We start from the raw sequence: 21,774 nt of genomic DNA, 5'->3' as shown, positions 1-21,774 counted from the left end.
CCATATTATTTGGGTATATTAAAGGATGATTTTAATATTTGCCTTAGATTTGTCTCTCTCTCTACTTCCGTGTCTCATCTTTATGACATCACATACAGTTTTTTCGTTCTCAACCTAATCTCATTACACTTTCAATGTTGGATTATTTTTTAAATTACACTATGGCTTTTATTAGACATTATATTGCATCTGTTTAGTATTTCTGTTGAAAATATAGTTATTGCAAACTATATTATTTTTCTAGTCATTCAAATTATGACCTGTGTTACACCCTCCCCCTTTAAATCTATGCAAGTCCCTTTGCATGGCTATAACTTATGTTTTAGAGTTTGGATGTTGTTCTGCAAGTGAATCAACAAAAGTTGTGTTCAAACCCTGAAGCAAGGATTGAACAATGGATATCATTGGGTTTGACAACTCTGGGTAAGTCAGCCTTTTTGACTTCTGCTTCACTCTCTTAGACCTTCGTAGATAACTTTCATTTCCACTTTCATCTTGATCCGTTTCTTCCTCTGATTCATTAGATTCAACTGACTCCAGTCTGCTTCTCTGCAGTGGAATATCAGGTATGGTTTCCTTAATTTGCACTGTATGTGTTTCAATGTATTTTCCTTTTTGTTTCCATCTGGTGCATCCAGTGTTTGCTGCTCTACTTGAGGTAATTGATTTCTTTCTTTCAGGTTTTCTTTTACAGGTTCCACATTACTGGATGCAGATTCAGATTTAGGTAAGTACTGTGCATCAGGTGTGTATTCGGAAATAGGTGAGTAATCAGTTTCAAGTTGGTCTTTCCTTAACACATTTCCTACATTTACATCCTCAGCAGTATCATTTGAGACAGGTGATAAGTCAGGTGAGGTTTGGTTTGCAGGAATAGAGTTAAGAGGAATCTCTCTAGGCTTTCTTATGACATTGTACTCTCGGATTAATCTTTCTGAGGTAATAGCTGGCACATTCTCAAAGACTTGAGGTACATAGTCATCCTCATCAGAACTTCCCTGGGCATTCCTCATTTTCCACCTTTCGGCTATGTCTGGTTACTCGTTTCTCCTGAGGTTTTGTCACATCATTTTCTTCTTCCGGTGAAGGCAAGAACCCACAGGGTAACAATAAGTCCCTACGCAATGTTCTTAGGGGACTCTCAGGTTTGACTGTGTAAACAGGTAGTTCACCTTCACAGCTCACAACAATGTGTACTACAGGGTCCCACCTGTCAGCCAGTTTGTGTTTTCCTCATACCCGCATATTTCTGACCAGTACACGGTCACCTTCTTCAAGAGATGACTCAGTCACTCTCCAGTCGAAACAGGTTTTGTTTCTATCTGCTGTTTTAGCCGCATTCTTTTGGGCTAGCTTATTGCTCTCCTGAAGATGAGTTTTTAACGACTGCACATACTGCGATTGGAACTTTGGATTGTTGCATTTTACTGCAACATTAAAAACCAGGTCTACTGGCAACCTTGGTTGTTGTCCGAACATGAGCTTGTATGGTGTGAATCCTCTAGTCTCGTGCTTTGTGCAATTATTAGCATGTACGAGTGGTTTGACGAAGTCTTTCCAATGTACTTTCTCCTGAGCTTTCAAAGTACTCAGCATTCAAGTTTCTTCCACTTTATTAACAGGAAGGGAAGTTCCGGAAGTTCACGCCTAAGTGCAAGTAGGACTACGTCTCCTGATTCTAACTGAAAAATCACTTCTTGCATTGCTAGGTCATTTCTCTGCCTTTCTTTCAGCTCCTGTTCTGACATACAGGGAACAACTGTAGATCCCTCCATTTTCTCATAGTCATTGGGAATTGCTTCTGGACACATAGAGAGATTAAATGAGAGGAATACAACTGCTGTCAGTGGCTTGGCAAAAATGCTTGATTCACAGATTGCTTGTATTACATAAGCAGAAACCAAAGTGGTGTTAGTTGCTTCAGGTGAGTGATACAAGGTAAATTGACGTATACGGTCTTGCTCTTTTTGAGATGTTAGATCATCTGCCAGATCACCATGAGGCCGTCTTGAAAGTCTGTCCGTGTCGAGATTGCTCTTTCCAGGACGATATTGGAGAGTGAAAGAGAAAGGCAAAGTAGACAACCAGCTATAGCTAGTTGCATCCAACTTAGCCGAAGTTAGAACATACGTTATTGGGTTGCTGTCTGTAATCACTTTGAAACTACTCTCATAGAGGTAGTCACAAAACTTCTCGGTAACAGCCCACTTCAAGGCTAGAAACTCAAGTTTGTGGGCAGGGTACAGGGCACAGTAGGCAGTTACTCGTAGAGCTCCTTCTTGGTGCTGATAGAATGCTGCACCTAATGCAGTTGTGCTTGCGTCTGAGTGCAGAACGTATGGTAGCTCAGGGTCTGCAAACCCTAGTACTGGTGCTGTTTTAAGCTTCACAATGAGCATTTTGAATGCCTGCGGACAGTCAGATTTCCATCCTCCTCCAAAAGGCTCTTTGGGGTTTAAGTAGGTTTTTCCATTGTTTTTTACATTGCAACTTTTCCGAAGGGGAGGATATCCCACAGTTAGTTAATTTAGTGTCTTCACTATCGTTGCATAGTCCTTAATAAATCGTCTACAGTAACCGGAAAAATGCAACTCTTTTAGGTTTCTTGAATTTGGCCAGGTCTTGATGGCTTTTATTTTCTGGGGATCTGTCTCCACACTGTTCTGTGACACGATGTAACCAAGGTATTTGACTGATGTCTGGAAAAATTTACATTTCTCCAGCGAAAGCTTTAACCCATAGTCTTTCAGGAGATTCAGACATGAAGAAGGCATTTTACGTGCTCTTCCAGTGTATAAGAAAAGACAGTTAGATCATCCAAGAATACTATGACTTCCGAAATGTTGATGTCACTCCATCAGCCTTTGGAATGTACTGGGAGCATTGGTAATGCCTTGAGGCATCCTGTTAAACTCCCTAATGGGCACAACAATGCAGTCTTGGGTTTGTCTTTCTCTTCTAGTTTGATTTGGTAATACCCAGATTTGAGGTTAAGCACCGAGAACCACTTTGAACCCTGAAGTGCTGAAAAGGTTTCCTCTAAGTTGGGTAAAGCATATTCATCCTTAATAGTCTGCAGATTCAACTTGCGGTAATCAATGCAAAGTCTTACATCACCATTCTTCTTACTTACCACCACAATAGGGGAAGAGAAAGATGATCCAGATTCACGAATGATACTGGCTTCAAGCAATTCCTCCAGATGCTGGCGGACAGCTTCAAAATCATCCAGGTGTATTGGTCTCACCCTATGCTTGAAAGGGGTTTCATCATGTAATTTGATGCTGTGTTTTACTTTGTCAGTTTGTCCGACATCCATATCGTGCCAAGCAAAAACTTCAGGCATGGCACATATTTTTTGAGTAATTATTCTCTGCCACTCTTCTGGCAGACAAGAATCACCAAAATCAAAGCAGAGTTATTCGGCAGATTTTGCTCGGACACGTGACAATGAGCAATCAGATTGTACAACCTTAGGTGACATCACTTTTTGCGAAGCATGAATGTTTGCAATCACACTCTTTCCTGGAATGATAATGTCATGCACTGTTTCGTTCTTTAACACCACTGGAAACTTCAGTGATGGGTGCTGAGGTAGGTTTAGCAGGCAACTGGCAATTAGCAGCCATCCAGGAACGGGCGAACATGATGGAGGCTCCATCACAGCCCAATTTTCAATTTCCGATTTTCAAGAACGACATTTTGACCTGCAGGAACAACAGCAGGGGTAACATCAGGCAACCTAACGATTCCTATGCTACTGTTTACTTTCTGCTGGTGCCTGTGTTCAATTGCTCTGTAGCTGAATGGAACAGATTGACCAACTGAATCGTTGCAAGTGTTGACACTTCGACGTCGGACCCAAGAAAGTCTCTGGGGAACTTGACTTTTACTTCAACATACCCCAGGTAAGGTACTGCTTGACCATTTGCTGCTTCTATTTCCAGCAGGTTATCCAAGGAAGTTATGCTTAACTCAGGCATATTTTGTTCATAGAAAGACAACTGTTGTAGAAACTGTTGTTACTTGGGACCCTGTGTTGAGTAAACAAGGGTAACATTTTCCATCAATGCACATTTGTGCAGTACACTTTGCTCCGATTAATCCTTTGGGCAGAATAATTGAATGGCATTTGCTGTGAGAATTCAAATTGCTGTCCATTACATTTTTGAGACTAGTTTGACAAGTGACAGCCTTTGTACATCTTATTGCAAAGGCTGGATAAAGTTTAAAGGTTCAGAGGCTTCTGAACCATGCTGTCTATCCCATAGGATTTGACATTCTTTCAGCTGCTTTCTTTTTTCGGTCACCAGGGACATGTTTGAATACATTTCGCAAACTGAGGCAACATGACCATCCTCACCACAATTAAAGCAATAGCCTGGCCTCGGCCTGTAATGCAGCTTGTAAGCAGATGTAGGAAGGTTCTCTCGAGGGAATTTTGCACCTGTTTGCTTAGTTTGGATTGCTCTTTAGATTTGGGTTCTTTTGGACTCTAAGCTTTTTCATCTGATTCTGGAGCTCTGTGACTTATTGCCTGAGCTCAAGAACAGCGTCGGCTGATGGCAACACACTTTGTCCTGTCTGTTTATTCTTTTGTTTAACAAGCTGGCTCTGGAGCTTTGCAACTTGTGATTCAGCAATTTCAGTTTCTTCTCACATTTTGTTTTGTCCAATTTCAGTTTCTTCTGACATTTTGTTTTGTCCTAGATCAAAAGAGTTAGCAGTAATAGTGTGAGAACTGACTCTTTGTCTCTGTGCACCTAGGTGCTGTCTCAGGCGACTTCATTTGGCAAAGTGTTTGTTCTCCTCACTGCGCAACTGCAGGAGTAACTCAGGAAATGGAGGTGGTTTATTTTTTTGTGTTCAAGCTGGAGGTTCGCAGTTAGTGAGTTGTCCCAACAACCTTGACAAAATAGTTTCAGAAGTTGCCGGTCAACTTCATCAGCGGGAATACCAGCTCTTTTCATCACTTTGAGAAGGTTTATGTGCAAACGTTGCAAGTATAAGGAAGGCTTTTCACCTAAATTACAGTAAAGTAATTTACTTTACAAGTTACAACTAACAAACCTCTCCCTAACAATTCACATTACTTGATATATCATTCAAACCAGGGTGAGGGTGCAGGGGGAGTTACACATCACTAATGTGAGGGTGCAGGGGGGGGGGGGGGGTTGTTCTTACTCTTTCATCCTTGTTAGTACTGGTGCAGTGCAAATAACCATGGAAATTTCACGAGAAAGGGAAAAGGTCAATAGAAGGTTTTGAATCTCACCAGCAAGATTCAATTCAAGTATTAAGAGGACATCTGACAGTAGTGTGCGGCACCCAGCAGAGCACCCTTTCTGCATTCAGATGGAATTTAGTGGGCGCTCTGGGCTGTTGTTTGCTGAGACAGCACACTCCTTTTTCTCCCTCTCTCCAGCCCTCTGCATCATGACACCAGGGATTTAATTGCCTCATTGCCTCATCTACCACATTGCTCAATGTCAAAAGAGCATCCAAGAGGAAAGGTTAACCAACTAAGAGATAACATGACCTTTCACATCACATTGTTGGTTTTCTATAATCAAGGCAGGAAGACCAGTTCACATTGATGTAGCAAAACAAAAAACAGAAAAACCATGAGTTAGCAGATGTGTGAACTACTACAATATATTAAATTGGCAATATATCAAAAAATATGAGTTGGAAAGACTGCTTCCTGAAGCTGTAAAGCTTTGTTTAAGGTCTAGTGCAGCCTCGGCTCAGATTTTAATTATGCTAAAAGCCTCATTTTGCAAACGTAGCTATTTTCTCCTCCCCAAGTCTCTCCAGACCTATGACAACAAATCATGCCTTATCTGAGCACTCTACATCCCTCGTCTTTATGAAAATACACAGAACAAAATGCTGCAATATAATGATGGGGTTCAATTGTACTTCAGCTAGTCCTGAAATGTGATTGAAATTTAAGAACCTGTCACAAATCCAACTGCTTGTTTTCTCTAGCAGTGGCTTTTTTCGAGTTTCTCCTTTATTTAAAACAAATCTTACCTTACACTTCACATCAGATGCACCGGAGAACAGATTATATCAGACGAGTTGCACTGAAGGTTTATATGTTTATAATGATTGTTTATGATAGATAAGTTGTGATTATGATCACTCTTGCCTGCTATGTGCACCACTATATTTTTGTTGCAATGCAAGATAGGATTTGGAGTTCGTTTTATCATAGAAACATACAAGGAGGAGCATAGAAGGTTCTAAAAAACTTGCCCTCCACATTCTCAGCCAGAAGTGGTTGTGACTGATGGAATGGGGAAAGACTTGAATGGATTGACTAGTTTGTATTTTCTTTGTTTGATGTCAGACAACATGACCGCATCGCTGAATCAAAACAGTGCGATCCGACGGTAACGGCTTTATATGTTTATTTAGTGATCGCTTTAAAGTTTGTAAAATATAAAAATAAATATACTGTGATGATGCAAAGACTATTTGAGCTGCTGGTTCATTATGACAACTGCTTCAGTCCCTCTTTTGCATATAAACAGCAGCATGAATGCAGACCGCACCAGTTTGATGGTATGCGTCTGTGCCCAGCCTAGTGTAATCATACTGGTTTGATCGTACATGTGAAAGGGTTCATTACAAAGTAATAAATAACTGTAATATAAATAATTTTTTGTACAAAAAGTAGTGTAGAGCAATATATTTCAAATTCTTGAATTAAGTTATATAATTTGTATTGCTTCATCTGGATTACGCAAATTTAAAATCAAATAAAAAAAATATGAAGAATGCATTTAAAACATGAATTACTTTAATGTACATCTGTTCGCATTTTGTGACAGCTGAATGGTGTGTGCCCCTTAACAAATTAATAAACAAGGAGGAAATTTAGACATTATTTTGAATTATTTTAGCAGAAAAACTAAATAAAGTAATTTGTTTAATAAAGTATTTAGTAATGTTATTACTTTTCTTATGAAGTAATCCCTAAATTAAGTAATCTGATTATAAATTTGGAGTAGTGTTTTAGCAATTTGCAATAATTACTTTTTTGAGTTAATTACTAAACACTGATTCAAAGCTATTATAAAGTAATTTTGAGAGCTCTGTCCTCTAAACTAACATACCTACACAAAAAAAATGCATTTTGTTCAGTTTTCTTAATTAAAATGAACTAAAGCAACACAATTCTAGAACATTTTGTCTAGATTTCATGACATTCTATCCAATTAAATTAGTAAAACTGATGTGGGCAGAGGATTTCAATTTCCCAGCATACTTTGCAGGGGACTGGATGAGATGAACAAATGTTGAAACTAAGTTTCAACAAAACTTTTATACGTTTTGAGTAAGATACGAATAGGAAGAGATTTAATGTTTAATGTTGCATGTCTTTGGAGTTACCATTGGAGTCTTTGGAGTTACCATTGTGGTGAAGATTGGTGCTTGTTCTTATATTGAGGATGGACTCTCACTTTGGGTGATGATTGAGTTGAGCACTGATTAGCTCTATAAACAGTTGCTATCAAACTGACAGTACAACAGGTTCACTGTTGTTACATTTGCTCATCTGGCATTTACTAATGGTAAAGTTTTTATACTTTTTGATGTAATAACAACTCGACAAAAGTGTACATGACACTGTAAAAAGAACAGAGGACATTCAAGTGTAACTGGTGCGGTTCCACCTGCTACAAACAGGATTTTTACCAGTGTCACTGGCATTGGAGGCTAAAGGCCATGGCCTCTGGTGTCAGTCGCTAGTGCACCTCTTGAGGCCAAGGTAGTGAGGTTTACACATACAGCACAGCTATCACGTACCAGCTGTCTCCTGTGACACAAGCAAAGGTCAACTACAGTATATAATGAAAGTTGATTTTAGCTGAAAGATTGAACTGTGTTCTCAAGGGTATTTATTATTATTATTATTATTATTATTATTATTATTATTATTATGTTGTGTCGGAGCAAGTTGTCCCAATTTCTCTTGGCCAAAACAATGATTTGATATTTTGTGGATTACCTTTTACATATTTGCGGTTTCATGAATAATTTTTTGCTTCATAATTATTTTTACTTTTTGAATTTAGCTGAAATAACTTTAAATAGTCTTTTAAATGCTATGTAAGGGCGTGTCAAACTACCCCATATAATTTAGTCAATGTGTTAAAATACCTTTATTTTTCTGGGCAATAACCTTGAAAATCATCACTGAAGATTTTTAAATTTTTGTTTTACTTTATTTTGGAGGTACCCAAGACTTTAAGGTACATTTAATGTGCCTAAACAGAAATTAACTTTAAAAATGTGGAATTAAAAGTGTGACAGTCATGCTCCCCTATTTCTTAGGTCTTTAATGTCTCCTTTGATGGTCCAGTTAATTGATGCAAATATGAACTAAACTTTCTGACAAGCAACATGCCAAAGCTTATTTCCCCCCTTTCAAATCATACTTTTCTCTGAACTTTTACTTTTTCCTTGTTTGATGGACCGTGGAGACATCTTTCCTGCATGGAAATCATAGATAATCAGCAGGAAAGAGACACAAGGGAGGGCAAGAATGACTGAACAGTTAAGCATGTACAGAGGGATATGGCTGCAGGCTTGGGCTCAGGAAGAGATTGACTTTAATGTTCTTCTCCCTGAGGTGCAGTAAGCTTGTTATGCCATACACAGACCTACTCTCAATGTCTCAATGTGCGAGTGTGTATGTTTCAGTCAGAGTAAAAACCAAAGGCTTTGGCTGCAACTCTGTGTAAATCTGCTGTGTTTCAGCCATTCCAGATGCTAACAGTGATGGCTTTCTGATAATACTTCCGTAATATACCATGTTAGGTAAACAAACAATGTGCAGATGTGCTGCTGGCCGTATAGCAACTTCTGCACCTGGTACGCAAGGACATCTTCATTAGCAGGGCAATGGAAGGTTTCCATTTCATCAACAAGTAATCTAACAACTCATACAAAAAAAAAAAACTGAGGTGGGTATGCCATCTGGAACGTTTTCTGTGGAATAAATGACGGAAAATGAGAGGGAAGCTTTTTACATTAGGGCAGTTTACAATACTGTTTGTTTCAAGGTGAAAGCACCTGAACCAGGGGCTTGATCTTGAGTGCAAACATAAACATCTTCCAATGAGTGTGTGCAGTGGCGGGTGTTTAAAAGGTTGAGTCACTTAGTTAAACTGCCATGCTGGGGTCAGAGTAATCAGGCACATTAGGGAGTTAATGGCAGGCAGCCTTGCGACTGATCAGCGATACTCCTTTATGGAATGATTTGCTCTACTATGAGGAGAACAATGTTTGACAATGAGGCCTTATAATTAAGTCATTCATCACCTATGCCTATTGCTCCCTAAAAATAGTACAGTACCACTGCTTAAGTTGGAGCTCTGCATACACATGTCAGAAAAAAAAGAAAATAAAATTGAAATAAAAGCGACCACACAGGGTGACCTTATCCAGAATTATAGTCAATGATACATAAAATATACACAATTTGTATTGACACTGAAACGTATTTATATGGAAACTTTGCTGAGAAAAATACCTTTTTGATTGCAAATTCATTTAGAAAGGTCTATAATTTATCAAATCTAATTATATACAATTTATTTTTATTTTATTTAATCCAGATGAGACTAATGAAAGTTGTTTGCATCATTTGGATGGTGTAATTTAATTATCATTAAATCTCAACATGTATGAAATATAAGTGAAACTCAGATTCCAATGTAACATTAATGTGGGTTTCACTCATTCACTCCTTTATTTGATCAAAAAGGTCCATTAAGGGAACAGCAAATATACAACAGTCATTATGTGCACATCATTCTCAAAGTATAAACAACTTGAGTCAGACAACAGCCATTGATGTGCAGTATCATATAATCCTCAACCCTAGCTTGCATCACATCAGTCAATTCGATAAACAATCAATGTAATCATATTTCGCTTATGCAGCTCTCCAGCACTAATGAATTACCTTTCAGTGGTAAAACAATGCATTTGTCAACAACAAATTCTTCATTTCACCAAATCATGACTTTGATCTGTCTGGTCCAGACTGGAACGTGACGAGTGAAAGCACGGTGGGGGTGATTTTGGCTAGAGAGAGTGAAATGAAGTGAGACGATGGAGCAAGCCAGTTCAAAACAGCAAATGGGGTGGCCTGCTAGCAGAGCTAATAGACTGTTTCAAATTAAAATAAACAACGGGTGTCTAAACAGAGCGACGTGGAACATTTCCCCTCCACATTCTGGCTCGAGCTCATCCCAGAACAGAGAGAAAAAGATACAGAAAACAAATAGAGTCTAAAGGCCGATCTCTGTGTGGAGAGACATGCGCCTGTGGAGGGAATGATATTTATCTATCTACAGTATAATCAATTCAATTCAATTACAGCTGCCTGTCAAACGGGTGGAAACAAAGCTCGGGTCTTGAGCTAATGAATTCCTGCTGGGAGACAGAAGATGCTTTCCTGCCTGAGGATGTAACATCCTTTCCTGTGTAATAACATATCAGCATTTGAGGTGTTCTATGCAATAGCAATGAAAACATTAAACAATCAAAACACAAGAAGCCTTTTCAGATTGTGTCTGAATCTCTTGATATACAAATTACATGCACATGTAGATCTGAAAGGAAATAGAATTATCTTATAGTAGCTTTGTTTGGACTAAAACACCAGTTTGGAATAAATTGTATTATCGAAATAGACACCACTGCACTGGTTTGTGCAATATCAGGCAATAAATACAAAAGCACAATTAAGGTGGTAAGCAACAGATACAACAAAGAGAAATTCCAAACTTGGCAAGTAAACTGGTTAATAAGATCAGCAAACAAATCAGCCTGGTCTCATGAACATTGCTTGATGTGGCATCATTTTTGCAAAACAGAATTTCATACCTTAATACTTGTTTGGCTGTAGTTTCTGATATATTTTCAGTGGTTGAGGCTCAGGGTTACTGACCAGAAGGTCAGTGGTTCAAGCCCCGGCACCTCCAAGATGCCACTGTTGGGCCTTTGAGCATGGCCCTTAACCCTATCTTCTCCAGGGGTGCCGTATCATGGTTGACCCTACACTCTGACTCCAGCTTAGTTTAGGATTATATGGAAGTTTTAATAAGTTAAATGTACCACCCTAACCTAAAACTTTAACATAAACCTAATCAATAGGGATCTAAAATTAAATGAGCAGTAGACACAAAACAGACATCCTTATGCTTGACCAACGCTTAAACTTAAACGATAGTTTCCGAAAACAAAATTCAAAACGATAAGCACATTTTCTGAAGCAACAAAGTCATCTTATGTCGCTTCTATGACACTCTCGTCTCACGTGTCAGCTTGCGTGTTCGACTGGTCTCGAACCGTGCATTTCAGAGACCAAAGTACTGAGGTGACCTACCACAGAAGCTAATCGCACTGGAATACGTGTGTATATGTTGTTGGGTCTGTAAGACAAGCGTTAATATGTATTGTTTTTTCAAAATCAACTGTTGTAGTCGTGATTTATGCGAAAGTTCATAAAATGCAAAGTTGTTGTAGTGCCTCTAGAGTTAATTTCACCATGTAACTGTGATGAAATTGTAGTCAAATTCAGTTTGCACATTTTTTTTTTAAGTAAAGTTTATTCTATGAGACCAAGTTGAAACAATTTGATGACTCTTTACAATAAGGTTACATTCAGTAACATTGGTTAACTAGTTTACATGAACCAAATTGTATTAAAAAATTTTACCTATTAGCCTAATCTTGATAAACAGTCATTTCAACATATATTAGTAGCCTACGTTTTTACCATTAAAAGTTGTATGTGTTAATATTAGTTAATGCGTTGTGTACTAACATGAACTAACAATGAACAAGAATAAAGAAGTGGAGTATTACACACTAGTGTTGCGGATTAGTTTTATGATACTTTATCTTATTTATATTTATTTATTTTTTTTGGAGCTTGACAAAGAAGCAGCCTGGACATTCTATGAAATATTTTATTTCCAGTTCCACAGACGAATAAAAAGTCATACAGGTTTGAAAGAACTGAGGGAGAGTACAAGATAACATAACTTTCATTTTTGGGTGAACTATAGTTTTAATGGCTGAAAATATATTGATAAATTGTCAAACTACTCTTTTCTAGTGTTAATGAGTGAATGAATCAACACTAGTTATCATGGTACAACAACAAAGAACACTTGCTATTACAGCTGTCTCTAGCTTCAATTATCAGACAAACCCATCTACATCTCTCTGTCCCCATGCTCTAAGCTCCAACAAAACAGCCTTGGTGGATCATCAACAAAGCTGTATCTCTCAAAGTAGATCAGGTTATCTCCTGTGTATTCTTTCCTTTTATATCCATGATCATTATGAACTATTCAAAATTTGATAAAACAGTTTTTTTTCCTACAGCAGATTTTATGTTATCTTTTTAGGCAACCGGATTATATATTTATTTATGTGTCTCTCTGAATAGACAGATCACTGCTTCTCATTGAAAACAGAAATATACCTGCTTCCCTCTCAGTAAAGTATAGATCAAACCCTGCTTGAGCTCAAAATAGACAAGCATGCCAGCCTCATCCATGCCTGCATGGTTTCTGCTTCCTTTCTTGAGAGGACATCAGCAAAGCCCCAGGCTCACATTGAACAAATTCAAGTATACACCCATGATGAAATCCCTCCAAACAAAATGATGCAAAAGCTGAAACACTATTCTCATTTGGTCTTTTGGGATGTTTTAAGAAAGTGAATCTACTGTAAACAATCAGTTTGACAGTTGTGTTTTGTATCACCGTAAGGCTGAGTAAAATGAAAAAAGATAATAACATTTTAGACACACAGGAGAGATTTCTCTAAGATGGTATTGCACTCACCAATAGCATCATTTACAGTATTTGGAGACTCTTTCTGCATTGTTTTAGCACCCAGTTCACTGAACTTGCAAGCCAGCTCTTTGTGCCCAGTTGTGGAGGATGCAACAGAGTCCTACGATTAGGCATTCTGGGACTATATAACATCACTTCACCAATGAAATCCAGAATCAGCTCTTTAAAATGCTAAAAATGTGCTTGTGAACACTGTGTCTGATTATGTGCCTCATTATATCGTTCTTCTTCATCATTTGGTAATCATTTATATAATTATTGCTGCCATGATTGCTACAAAATGTACACAAACACGTATTTAATCAAATTCCATTAACCACCTTTTTCTGCAGGTAGTAATAGCACATCATTAATTGTGAAGTTTATAAATGAGCCACAATCTATTAAGAACCTATACAGATGTGTTTATGATAAAAAAGAATGGGTAATGATTTAATTTAAATAATGTGCAGTGCTTTTTCTGCATATTTTTAATGGCTGATTAAACTGGATTCTGATTGATTAGTGAATATGATGTAGAGTTTTGCACTGAAATACTATGTTCAAAAGTAGAACATCTGTTTATTAACCTTGTCCCTCACAATTCGTTTGTGGGTTCAATTGGTAATTCTTGTGGTTTTATTGTTTATCATCTTGCTAATCTCAGTTCCTCAATGAGGACCCTCATCAAACTGTTTACATTCAGTACAAGCAAAGTACTTCCAGGAATAAAGAAAAAAGTAATTGCCCATGCACCATTTACTTTCATAGTTATTTACCGTAGCAAATAATACTATTCTTTCTCTCGCAAAGAGTCTCTGAGTTGGTGATTAGCTAAATCATGGGAGTCAATTCATAAACCTGCATATGAGGGCTTAGTGAAAGGTGGGGGCCTCGTATGACCAATAACTTATGTAAGCAAGCTGGTCTTTGCTACGCCAAGATGCATCTGGATTGAATTATTGTCAGCCTAGACCATTCATAAATATCTGTCAAAGGTTAGCAGTAAAGGAAAATAGGCAGTTCCTACTGAGCTGGCTCCAAAGTAATCTGGGAGTAATTTAGCCAAGGGAGTCAAAAGAGTCTGAGATTTATAGGCTGGAGAATGACTCAAATGTGGTGTTTATTGTGGCTTCCTTTGACTTTTTTTTTTTTTTTTTTTAGTCAAGGAGTGGATGTTATCCTTGTTCACTGTTCTTTTTGTGCAAAATGTTCTTCATATTTAGGGATTTCTTTTAATAAGTAATAAAAAAAAAAAGAAAACTGAAGCCTAAACACTGAAATATTCTAAAAGCCCAAACATTAAACATAATTAAATAAAACCATTTTTTTATTAAAAAATAATAATAATAAGATTATATATTATATAATCCATTGAATTAAGTAATTTTTAATAAAATTAATAAAATTAAAATTATTATTATTCAATGTAATTATTATTATTATTATTCTTAATGAAAATAATAACAATAATAATTTGTATTTATTTAATTAAATTTAAAATTACACAGTTCAATTTGATGGAATTTTGTTATTTTTTAATGTAAAAAGCCTGCACGCTAACAAACTCTAAAAGCCCAAACAATTAAAGCCCAAACATAAAATGAAACATGATTCTTTTTTAAGCAAACCCTAAAACATTCTAAAAGCACAAACAGTAAACTATTCTAAAAGTTTGAACATTAAACGATTCTAAAGGTCCAAACAAAAAGATTTATTGGAGAAAAAAAAAAAAAATCAACCTCTTGCATTCTGGCTGTTTTCAAACAGATTTTCCAAACACTTTCAATCTGTCAAACAGATAGTACCACCACAAACTCAAATCATTGGTTGAGCCAGTGTTGCTATGTCAGGCTGGTTGGCATATTCAAACAAGCAGAGCAGTGTTTAGATACCACCACAGTGTTTACTTTTAAATCAACCTGCAATGGCTTATTCTATTTTAATATGTATTATTATATATGTCTCTGCCTTTCTTTTAATGTCTAAAAAAATTATACACATTACTGTTAAAACATTTCAAGCCAAAACAACAAAAAAAAAACTCCACAGATTTAGTCAAGGCATATTTACAAAAAGAAACAGCACCACATGTTTCTCAAGGCCAGTGAGCAGAATGACACATCTGGAAAACACTTCAAGCTGTTTATCTGCACTGTAACTGTGGGGTGACAGCACAGGACAAATATTACATTTCAGTGCAGAGTTTAAACTGAGACAATGTCAGATGGATGCAACAGGATACATGCACAACACTGCACCATCTACAGACTAAGAGTCCATAATTTAGAGGCCAGTCGTATCATCCAATGTCAAAGACAATCATCTTCTCAAAGATTAATGGATAGTTCTTGGATTAGATGAGAAGAAAATATAGTGTAGACTCTAAATAATGTTTTTGCAAGCCATACACAGTACATACTGTATATAATTGATCTGCATACTGACTTGATGTAAAACCTCAGGAATGTTCATGTCACTATGGAACCAGACACACACACCAATTCTGGAAAAGGGTTGTTACATATTTTCCCTAACCAAACATATGAGCTTCAGTAAACAAAACAAATAAAACTCCAAATGTCTAGATAAAAATTAAGCCCATTAAAATCATTCTGCAAATATCAATTTCAAAACGGTTTCTCATAAATATTTATTGGAAAACATAATCCTCTTAAAATGTAGTGTATAACATAAGCCATACAGTTTACAAGGAAAATGTATTAAAATGCCAATGTTGGTATAAAACCGATTTATTTTTATCCGCTTTCTTCCTTAAACAAAAACAAATGACAAGCGTTATAAATAACATGTGTGCACTGAATACGTGTGTTTGTGTTGATGTGTGTTTGTGTGTGTGTGTGTGTATGTGCGTGCGTGCGTGCGTGCGTGCGTGTAAAAGTTTGGAAGTGTTTTGCATGCATATTCATCCTGCACACACCTCCTTTGATTCAGGGATGAAACACACTGAGATGACGTTTTACATTGTAACCACTGGGTCTGCAGTGCCCTTCTTTCAGCCAGTGGTTATCAGCTAAATATAGCACAGAAGGAGAAAATGTGTTTCTTTAAGGCAAGTATTTGCTGTTTCTGTAACTAATGGCAACCTGCAATGGATCTCCTCAACTGTAGGCCTACCAGATTGGATTCAGGCACTGTAGATTGATTGAAAAGCCAAATATCTACTGGTCAAAGTGACTTTGTGGGAGCCTGCGCTGGATTGGGAGAGTAAACTGCGTAATCATGTGACACAAGTTTTTTATTATGGTTTCATTACAATTCTGACAAGTAAATAACAATCTGTTATTACTGCCCAGAATTCCCATTTAACATTTTCCATTCAAATCTGTCTCTGTGACGGGTTAGACAAGAGATTTATAATCCATATGGGTGTGATTTCTGCACAGACTGACTTTGGTTGTTTGCCCATTGTTAGCTCATTTTCTTATAGCAGTTCACAGCAGCTAATTTTTATGGTAAGACTGTTAACTATATATTGTAATCCTCTGCAATGCTCAACCTAAATAATGTTAGATCTTCAAAAGCATCACATGAAATTAAATGGAAATTACTCCATTACATACTATTGATTCATCATTGAGGATGCTCGATGGACTCTACACAACAAACATACCAGTTCAAATCTTGCTTCTATTCATAGAGTACTGCATCCTCAAAGCACTATATTTTTAATGACAATGCAAGGCTATTTAATTTAACTAATTTTGTAGAAAAGCCAGTTGTACCTTCTGAGATCTCAACAGTCATCTCACAAAGACTAAGCAAACAATCATTTACAACCAAACAACATGTTGAAATGGTCTAATGTTATGTCTGAGAATAATTTAGGCTTGTGGTAAAGACAAAAATAACAGAACGACAACAACAACAAATAAGCCTGACCTTTAATATCCGGTGATCTTATATTGATAACATGATTAACTGAGGCTTAGTTGTTTACAATCATAATCTACCTATAACTGAAAACCAATTTAAATAGACAAATATGATTGGAAATATCATTACTGTGAATCAAAAGTTGTAATTTTTCTTAACATATCACCTGAAGCAAATGCAAAGATATCTGAAGGTTCTACTTAATTCTTAGAAGCATAGGTTGAAACTTTTCAGTAGGTGGGCCAAGAAAAATATAACAATTGCATGAGATCTGTAAACTTTTTATTTTTTTTATTTATAATGTTTGGCATATTTAGGACATTCAGCAAATAAAGGATGTTCACTTTAATAATATTAAAAAATCAATCAACATTATTCCGAGTTTGAGTACATTCCGACATTTTATTTTTATTTGTATCTTATCTTACATGTGTAACATATGGATTGTTATGTGGCCTTGTGGCTTAGAACGGATATTAATTATTAGGCTATATGGGTATTGGTGGATATAGCCTAACTTAAAAAAAACAAATTAAACATAATGGACATTTTAACCATTGAATGGACCAATCTTTGTAATTTTTTCTAGCACATTTTGCTGGTGTGTATTTGGACAGATGAAAATGATGGATAAAAATATTGCTGTCTCCACTATGGTTTACTGTCCATAAAATAACTTTTTTTCTCTGATTGAGTCACTGCATCACAACTCTACTCTCATTAAAATGGGGCAGAGCTGCTGCGATGGCGAGGTATGAGAAAAAAGCATAAAGGAATCAGTTTCCAAGGTAGAGATAATTTTTTACCTGAACTAAGTTATGACAAAAATGTTTTTATTAAATAATAAAAAAAAATAATCCATAGCAATAAATTCACGCATATGAAATTTGGAAATAACAATTTACTGAAGTCATATTGGAAAAAAAAAAAAAGAGTTTAAATTTAGAAACCATATTTTATCATCCAAAATACTTTATTTTAATATCTTAATTTTGCTGACACGAGCTGCTTTTGATGCAACAAATTTCATAATACATATGCTATTTGTAATTAACAATATTTTATCTTAAAAACAAATAAGTGGATGGAGTTTAGAGGTTTAGGAGTTTTGATAACATTTTAACATCCAAATTTATTTAATTCAGCATCTTATGTCAACTTGATCTGGCTTTGATGAACAGGTTAGAAGATATTTCAAAATATTCTGTTGAATATATTATATATATCTAATTAATGCAATTCATAGCAATCAATTAACATGTATGAAATTTGATACAAATGTTTTAATTTGATTTGAGTGGTTGGAGCCGCTGCACGATATGGGATGCCCGTCGAATGAAGGCACGTCTCATTGCAACATAGGGTATTTACAGTTACATAGCTTAGTTAAAATTAGAGCAATCTAGTTATGTTTTTTGAGCTGCTGTTGTTTTAAAAGCTTTGATGTTGACATTATCCAGCCCAACAGCCTCTGACTTTAGCGGTAAGAGGCCAGCAAGCTGTTGGCTGTCTGTGGAATAGAGGCACAAGACAATGATTGGATGGGCCTGAATGCCAATGGGTGGCACAAGCCCACCCAGGCCCACCTGTGGCTATGCCAGTGTCCATTCTATCTACCAATGTACAACAATTCCTATGAATTTGTAAGGGCACATTTACACATGCTAATGAGTTTACGTCAACTAGCAGCATCCCATACATGTGTGGGTTACAATTTCACCACTGTAAGCAAAAGCATGGGTCACTCTTTATATTGCAGTGTCTGCATTACATTTAGCACATACATAAAAAATCAATACATATTTTACATATTAAGTACACATTATTCATGTGTATTACTCAGTAGTTACTTGTGTTATTAGCTACTGTAAGATAAGCAATAATGTAAAGTGTGACCAATGATTTTAAATTCATAGGGGTCTTATGAAATGAAAACACTAATATACCAGACTGGTCAAATAAGAGTCCTCTTGGTAAGCTTACGGATGGGGGGGATTCACAATACCCAGGTACTGCACTAAACACACATCGATTTCTTAATGCATCTACATACTCGCAGAGGACACAAAAGATGGATGTGGGAACAAAGTTTGGCGCAGTGATTATAATAAACGATGGGACAGCCACGCGCGTGCGAATGTCCCGTTACAAGCACGCGTGCATAGCAGACTGTCGGACAATAGGGCTCTGAATGTGACCGATGGGGGCATGCATGCTTTTACGCGTCCTCCCAAGGTTTGACTCCAGCACATACTGACATGCGAGACCCCGTGCCCACCGGACACCAGAGCGGCTCGCGCCACCGGCTCATCTCTGGATGTTTAACATGAGGATCTATTTTTGCCATCCGATGTCACAACAAATTACGCGATCTGGATTGGGCGACGTGCCCTCTCTTTGTTCCGTTCTGGAAAGAACGTTTGATTGTGTGATGTTACAGTTAAATTGCCAAACGCAACCATTTGTTTTCCCCAATAGAATATTGGATGATGCAAACATCATCCTTTACATACAAAATTCATACATTAATATGCTACCTATAATATGTCCATAAATGCTTATTTAGAGGGGCGCACACCTCTCTTTCCCTCCACCACTGGGGTCTCAGATACAAAAAGAAGGTATGAAACCAGTCCATAATAATTCACAACATTTAAAGGGTGTAGCTCATCTTAACCCCCAAACCAATACCATCTGGATTTGATTTACTAAACAGTCTCAGATGGGTGGGGGTTTTGTTATAAACTCTACTTCTGTCTGTTCTGCCACCCTTGGATTTAAATGTGTTATTAAGGAAGACTGCTCGTATTGTAAGCTGAAAACTTATCGAGTATGAAGCAAAGTGAACAATTGATACAATCCACATGTTACAATTTATATGGCACGTGAAGGTAGAACTTGTGGTTAGATGTCCAAAAAAATGAAACATCAAGTCATACTCCACATACTGTCATTTTGACTCACGCTAAAATGAATAGAAAAGTCATTTTACTTACATATGAATAATATGTACGTGTCAGACATCGCGGATCCTGTATGATCTGGAAGTCCTTTAAAATAATGTGAATGGAAACAATGCGCCCTGGTTCCTTCGCTGTTGATCAGACGGATCCAAGTGTTCAATCACAAACAGCTGTAGTAGAGCAGAAGTACTTGAGAAGAAATTAGGATCGGATCTATAAGGAGACGAGCACAAGGACAGCATAGCTGAATATGTTGGAAGACGAATCCATCACCAAGGACAGGGACATCATCTCCAGGACCTTTCCATCTGTTTCACCGTCAACAATCTAAGTTTCCGTTCGTTGTGACGGAGGACGCGTGTGTCAGGTTGCCGTTGCGCGGTGTTCTCTCTCTCTCTCTCTCTCTCTCTCTCTCTCTCTCTCTCTCTCTCTCTCTCTCTCTCTCTCTCTCTCTCTCTCTCTCTCTCTGTTGCAGATGCAGAAGAATGTACAGAGCGCTGTGTGTGGATGCGGAAGGATGGAGGTCTCTAGAGTCTGAAGTACACTCGCGCTGTCTGGAAGAAGAGCGTGTGTACGCAGCGCTGAAATGTGTCCCGATGGCACGGGATACGAGCCACAATGTAAAATTAGTTAACAATAGTGTTACAATATACGGTATATAAAACATACAGTATAACACATATAATACACATAGTCTATATTTAGCTATAGCCTGGTTTAAAACAGGTTTAGCTACATCTTAGTTTTGATTTTTTTTTTTTTTTATAGTTTTAAATAATAAATGCATTTATTTGGATTTTTTTCACTTCATAAATAACAACTTTTGCTACTATAATTTTGTCAACTCTGTCAGACTAACTGAAAAGCAAGCTATTGTAATTTGATCCATCCGACAAGAGTGTAAAGTATTGAATTATTTAATAATGGTGTTCAGTAAAAGAGTTAAGTGCAAAAATACATTCTTTATTTATTAATATATTTTCATCAATTCTGATGGAATTGACTAAATGTCATATTTTTCCATTTTAAATATGTACAGTATGCTGGAGCCATTTAGTTAATGTAAAATGATAGGTAGCCTATGTGCCACCTATGAAGGTGAATGGCCTATTTAATTTATGAGGCATTGTTCTAAAATTACTGAATAATGTTAATATCATATGTATGTATGATATAGCATTATAGGCTATATACCTTACAGGTAAGCTATGAGCAAAATTGTTTAACATAAATAGACATATTAAACGTGTTAAATAATAAATACAAATTTAGAATATCTCAGTGTTTCCATAAACTATTCAGACTACATTTTATATAAAATAGGTTATAAAATAATACAGTAGGTATATATTGCGTGTAGGCCTACATTAAATGTTGGTTCTGCTCAAATGCACATTTTGTTTGCCAAAAATATATGTTCTTTTTTTTTCAGTTATGCCTGGGTAAATATTGCTGAAATGATACTCTTTGTTGAACTGAAGCATGCTTGTAAGTTTAAAAATAATAATGTAATTCTAATACTATTTATAAATATCAAAAGACTCAAATGTGCTAATTATGTTCAAATTATTCATGAAGGTTCCAAAAATAATGGAACAGAATGTTTGGACTGAATTTAATATGTCAAAAAAACATTGGTATATGAAGCATCATTAGATAAATAAGATCTCAACTTATATTAGCGTTAGGACACACACAAACCACACGGTGAGCAACCCCTGCTGGACTCCCTAACACCTCTTCCAGTATCAAACTTAGTTTGCCCTGGAGGTCTCCCATCCATGTACTGGCCGTACTCGACTCTGCTTAGCTTCAGTGGGCAACCGATCTTGAGTTAAAGGGTGATATGGCTACATTTTGTCCAAAACATTGCTCTCTAGATTTAGAATGTTGCTTCCCCTAATACAACCTGCTTTGGGCTATCAAACACATACATTATGGCTCATGGCTGTGACATGAACTAAATACTATTGACAGGTCTGGGTGTAATCTAATTACAAAGTAGGCTAATATTTTAATTTAATCTAATTACTTTTTAGTCA

The 21,774-nt window shown here is 36.7% G+C and overlaps 1 protein-coding gene across 1 annotated transcript in view; it reads right to left on the bottom strand.

Moving 5' to 3' along the window:
- Window positions 1–20,236, bottom strand: part of LOC127622652 (CXADR-like membrane protein) — a 128,790-nt gene extending 108,554 nt beyond the window's left edge. Inside the window, exon 1 of the mRNA XM_052096672.1 lies at window positions 19,766–20,236. Coding sequence (XP_051952632.1) covers window positions 19,766–19,793 — 28 coding nt within the window. The 5' untranslated portion in view covers window positions 19,794–20,236. The remainder of the gene's footprint in view (window positions 1–19,765) is intronic.
- Window positions 20,237–21,774: the final 1,538 nt, after the last annotated feature.

This window comes from Xyrauchen texanus, chromosome 29, assembly GCF_025860055.1.
Source record: "Xyrauchen texanus isolate HMW12.3.18 chromosome 29, RBS_HiC_50CHRs, whole genome shotgun sequence".
In the NCBI taxonomy this organism is placed as follows: Eukaryota; Metazoa; Chordata; class Actinopteri; order Cypriniformes; family Catostomidae; genus Xyrauchen; species Xyrauchen texanus.
This window is presented reverse-complemented; position numbering and strand designations above follow the sequence as displayed.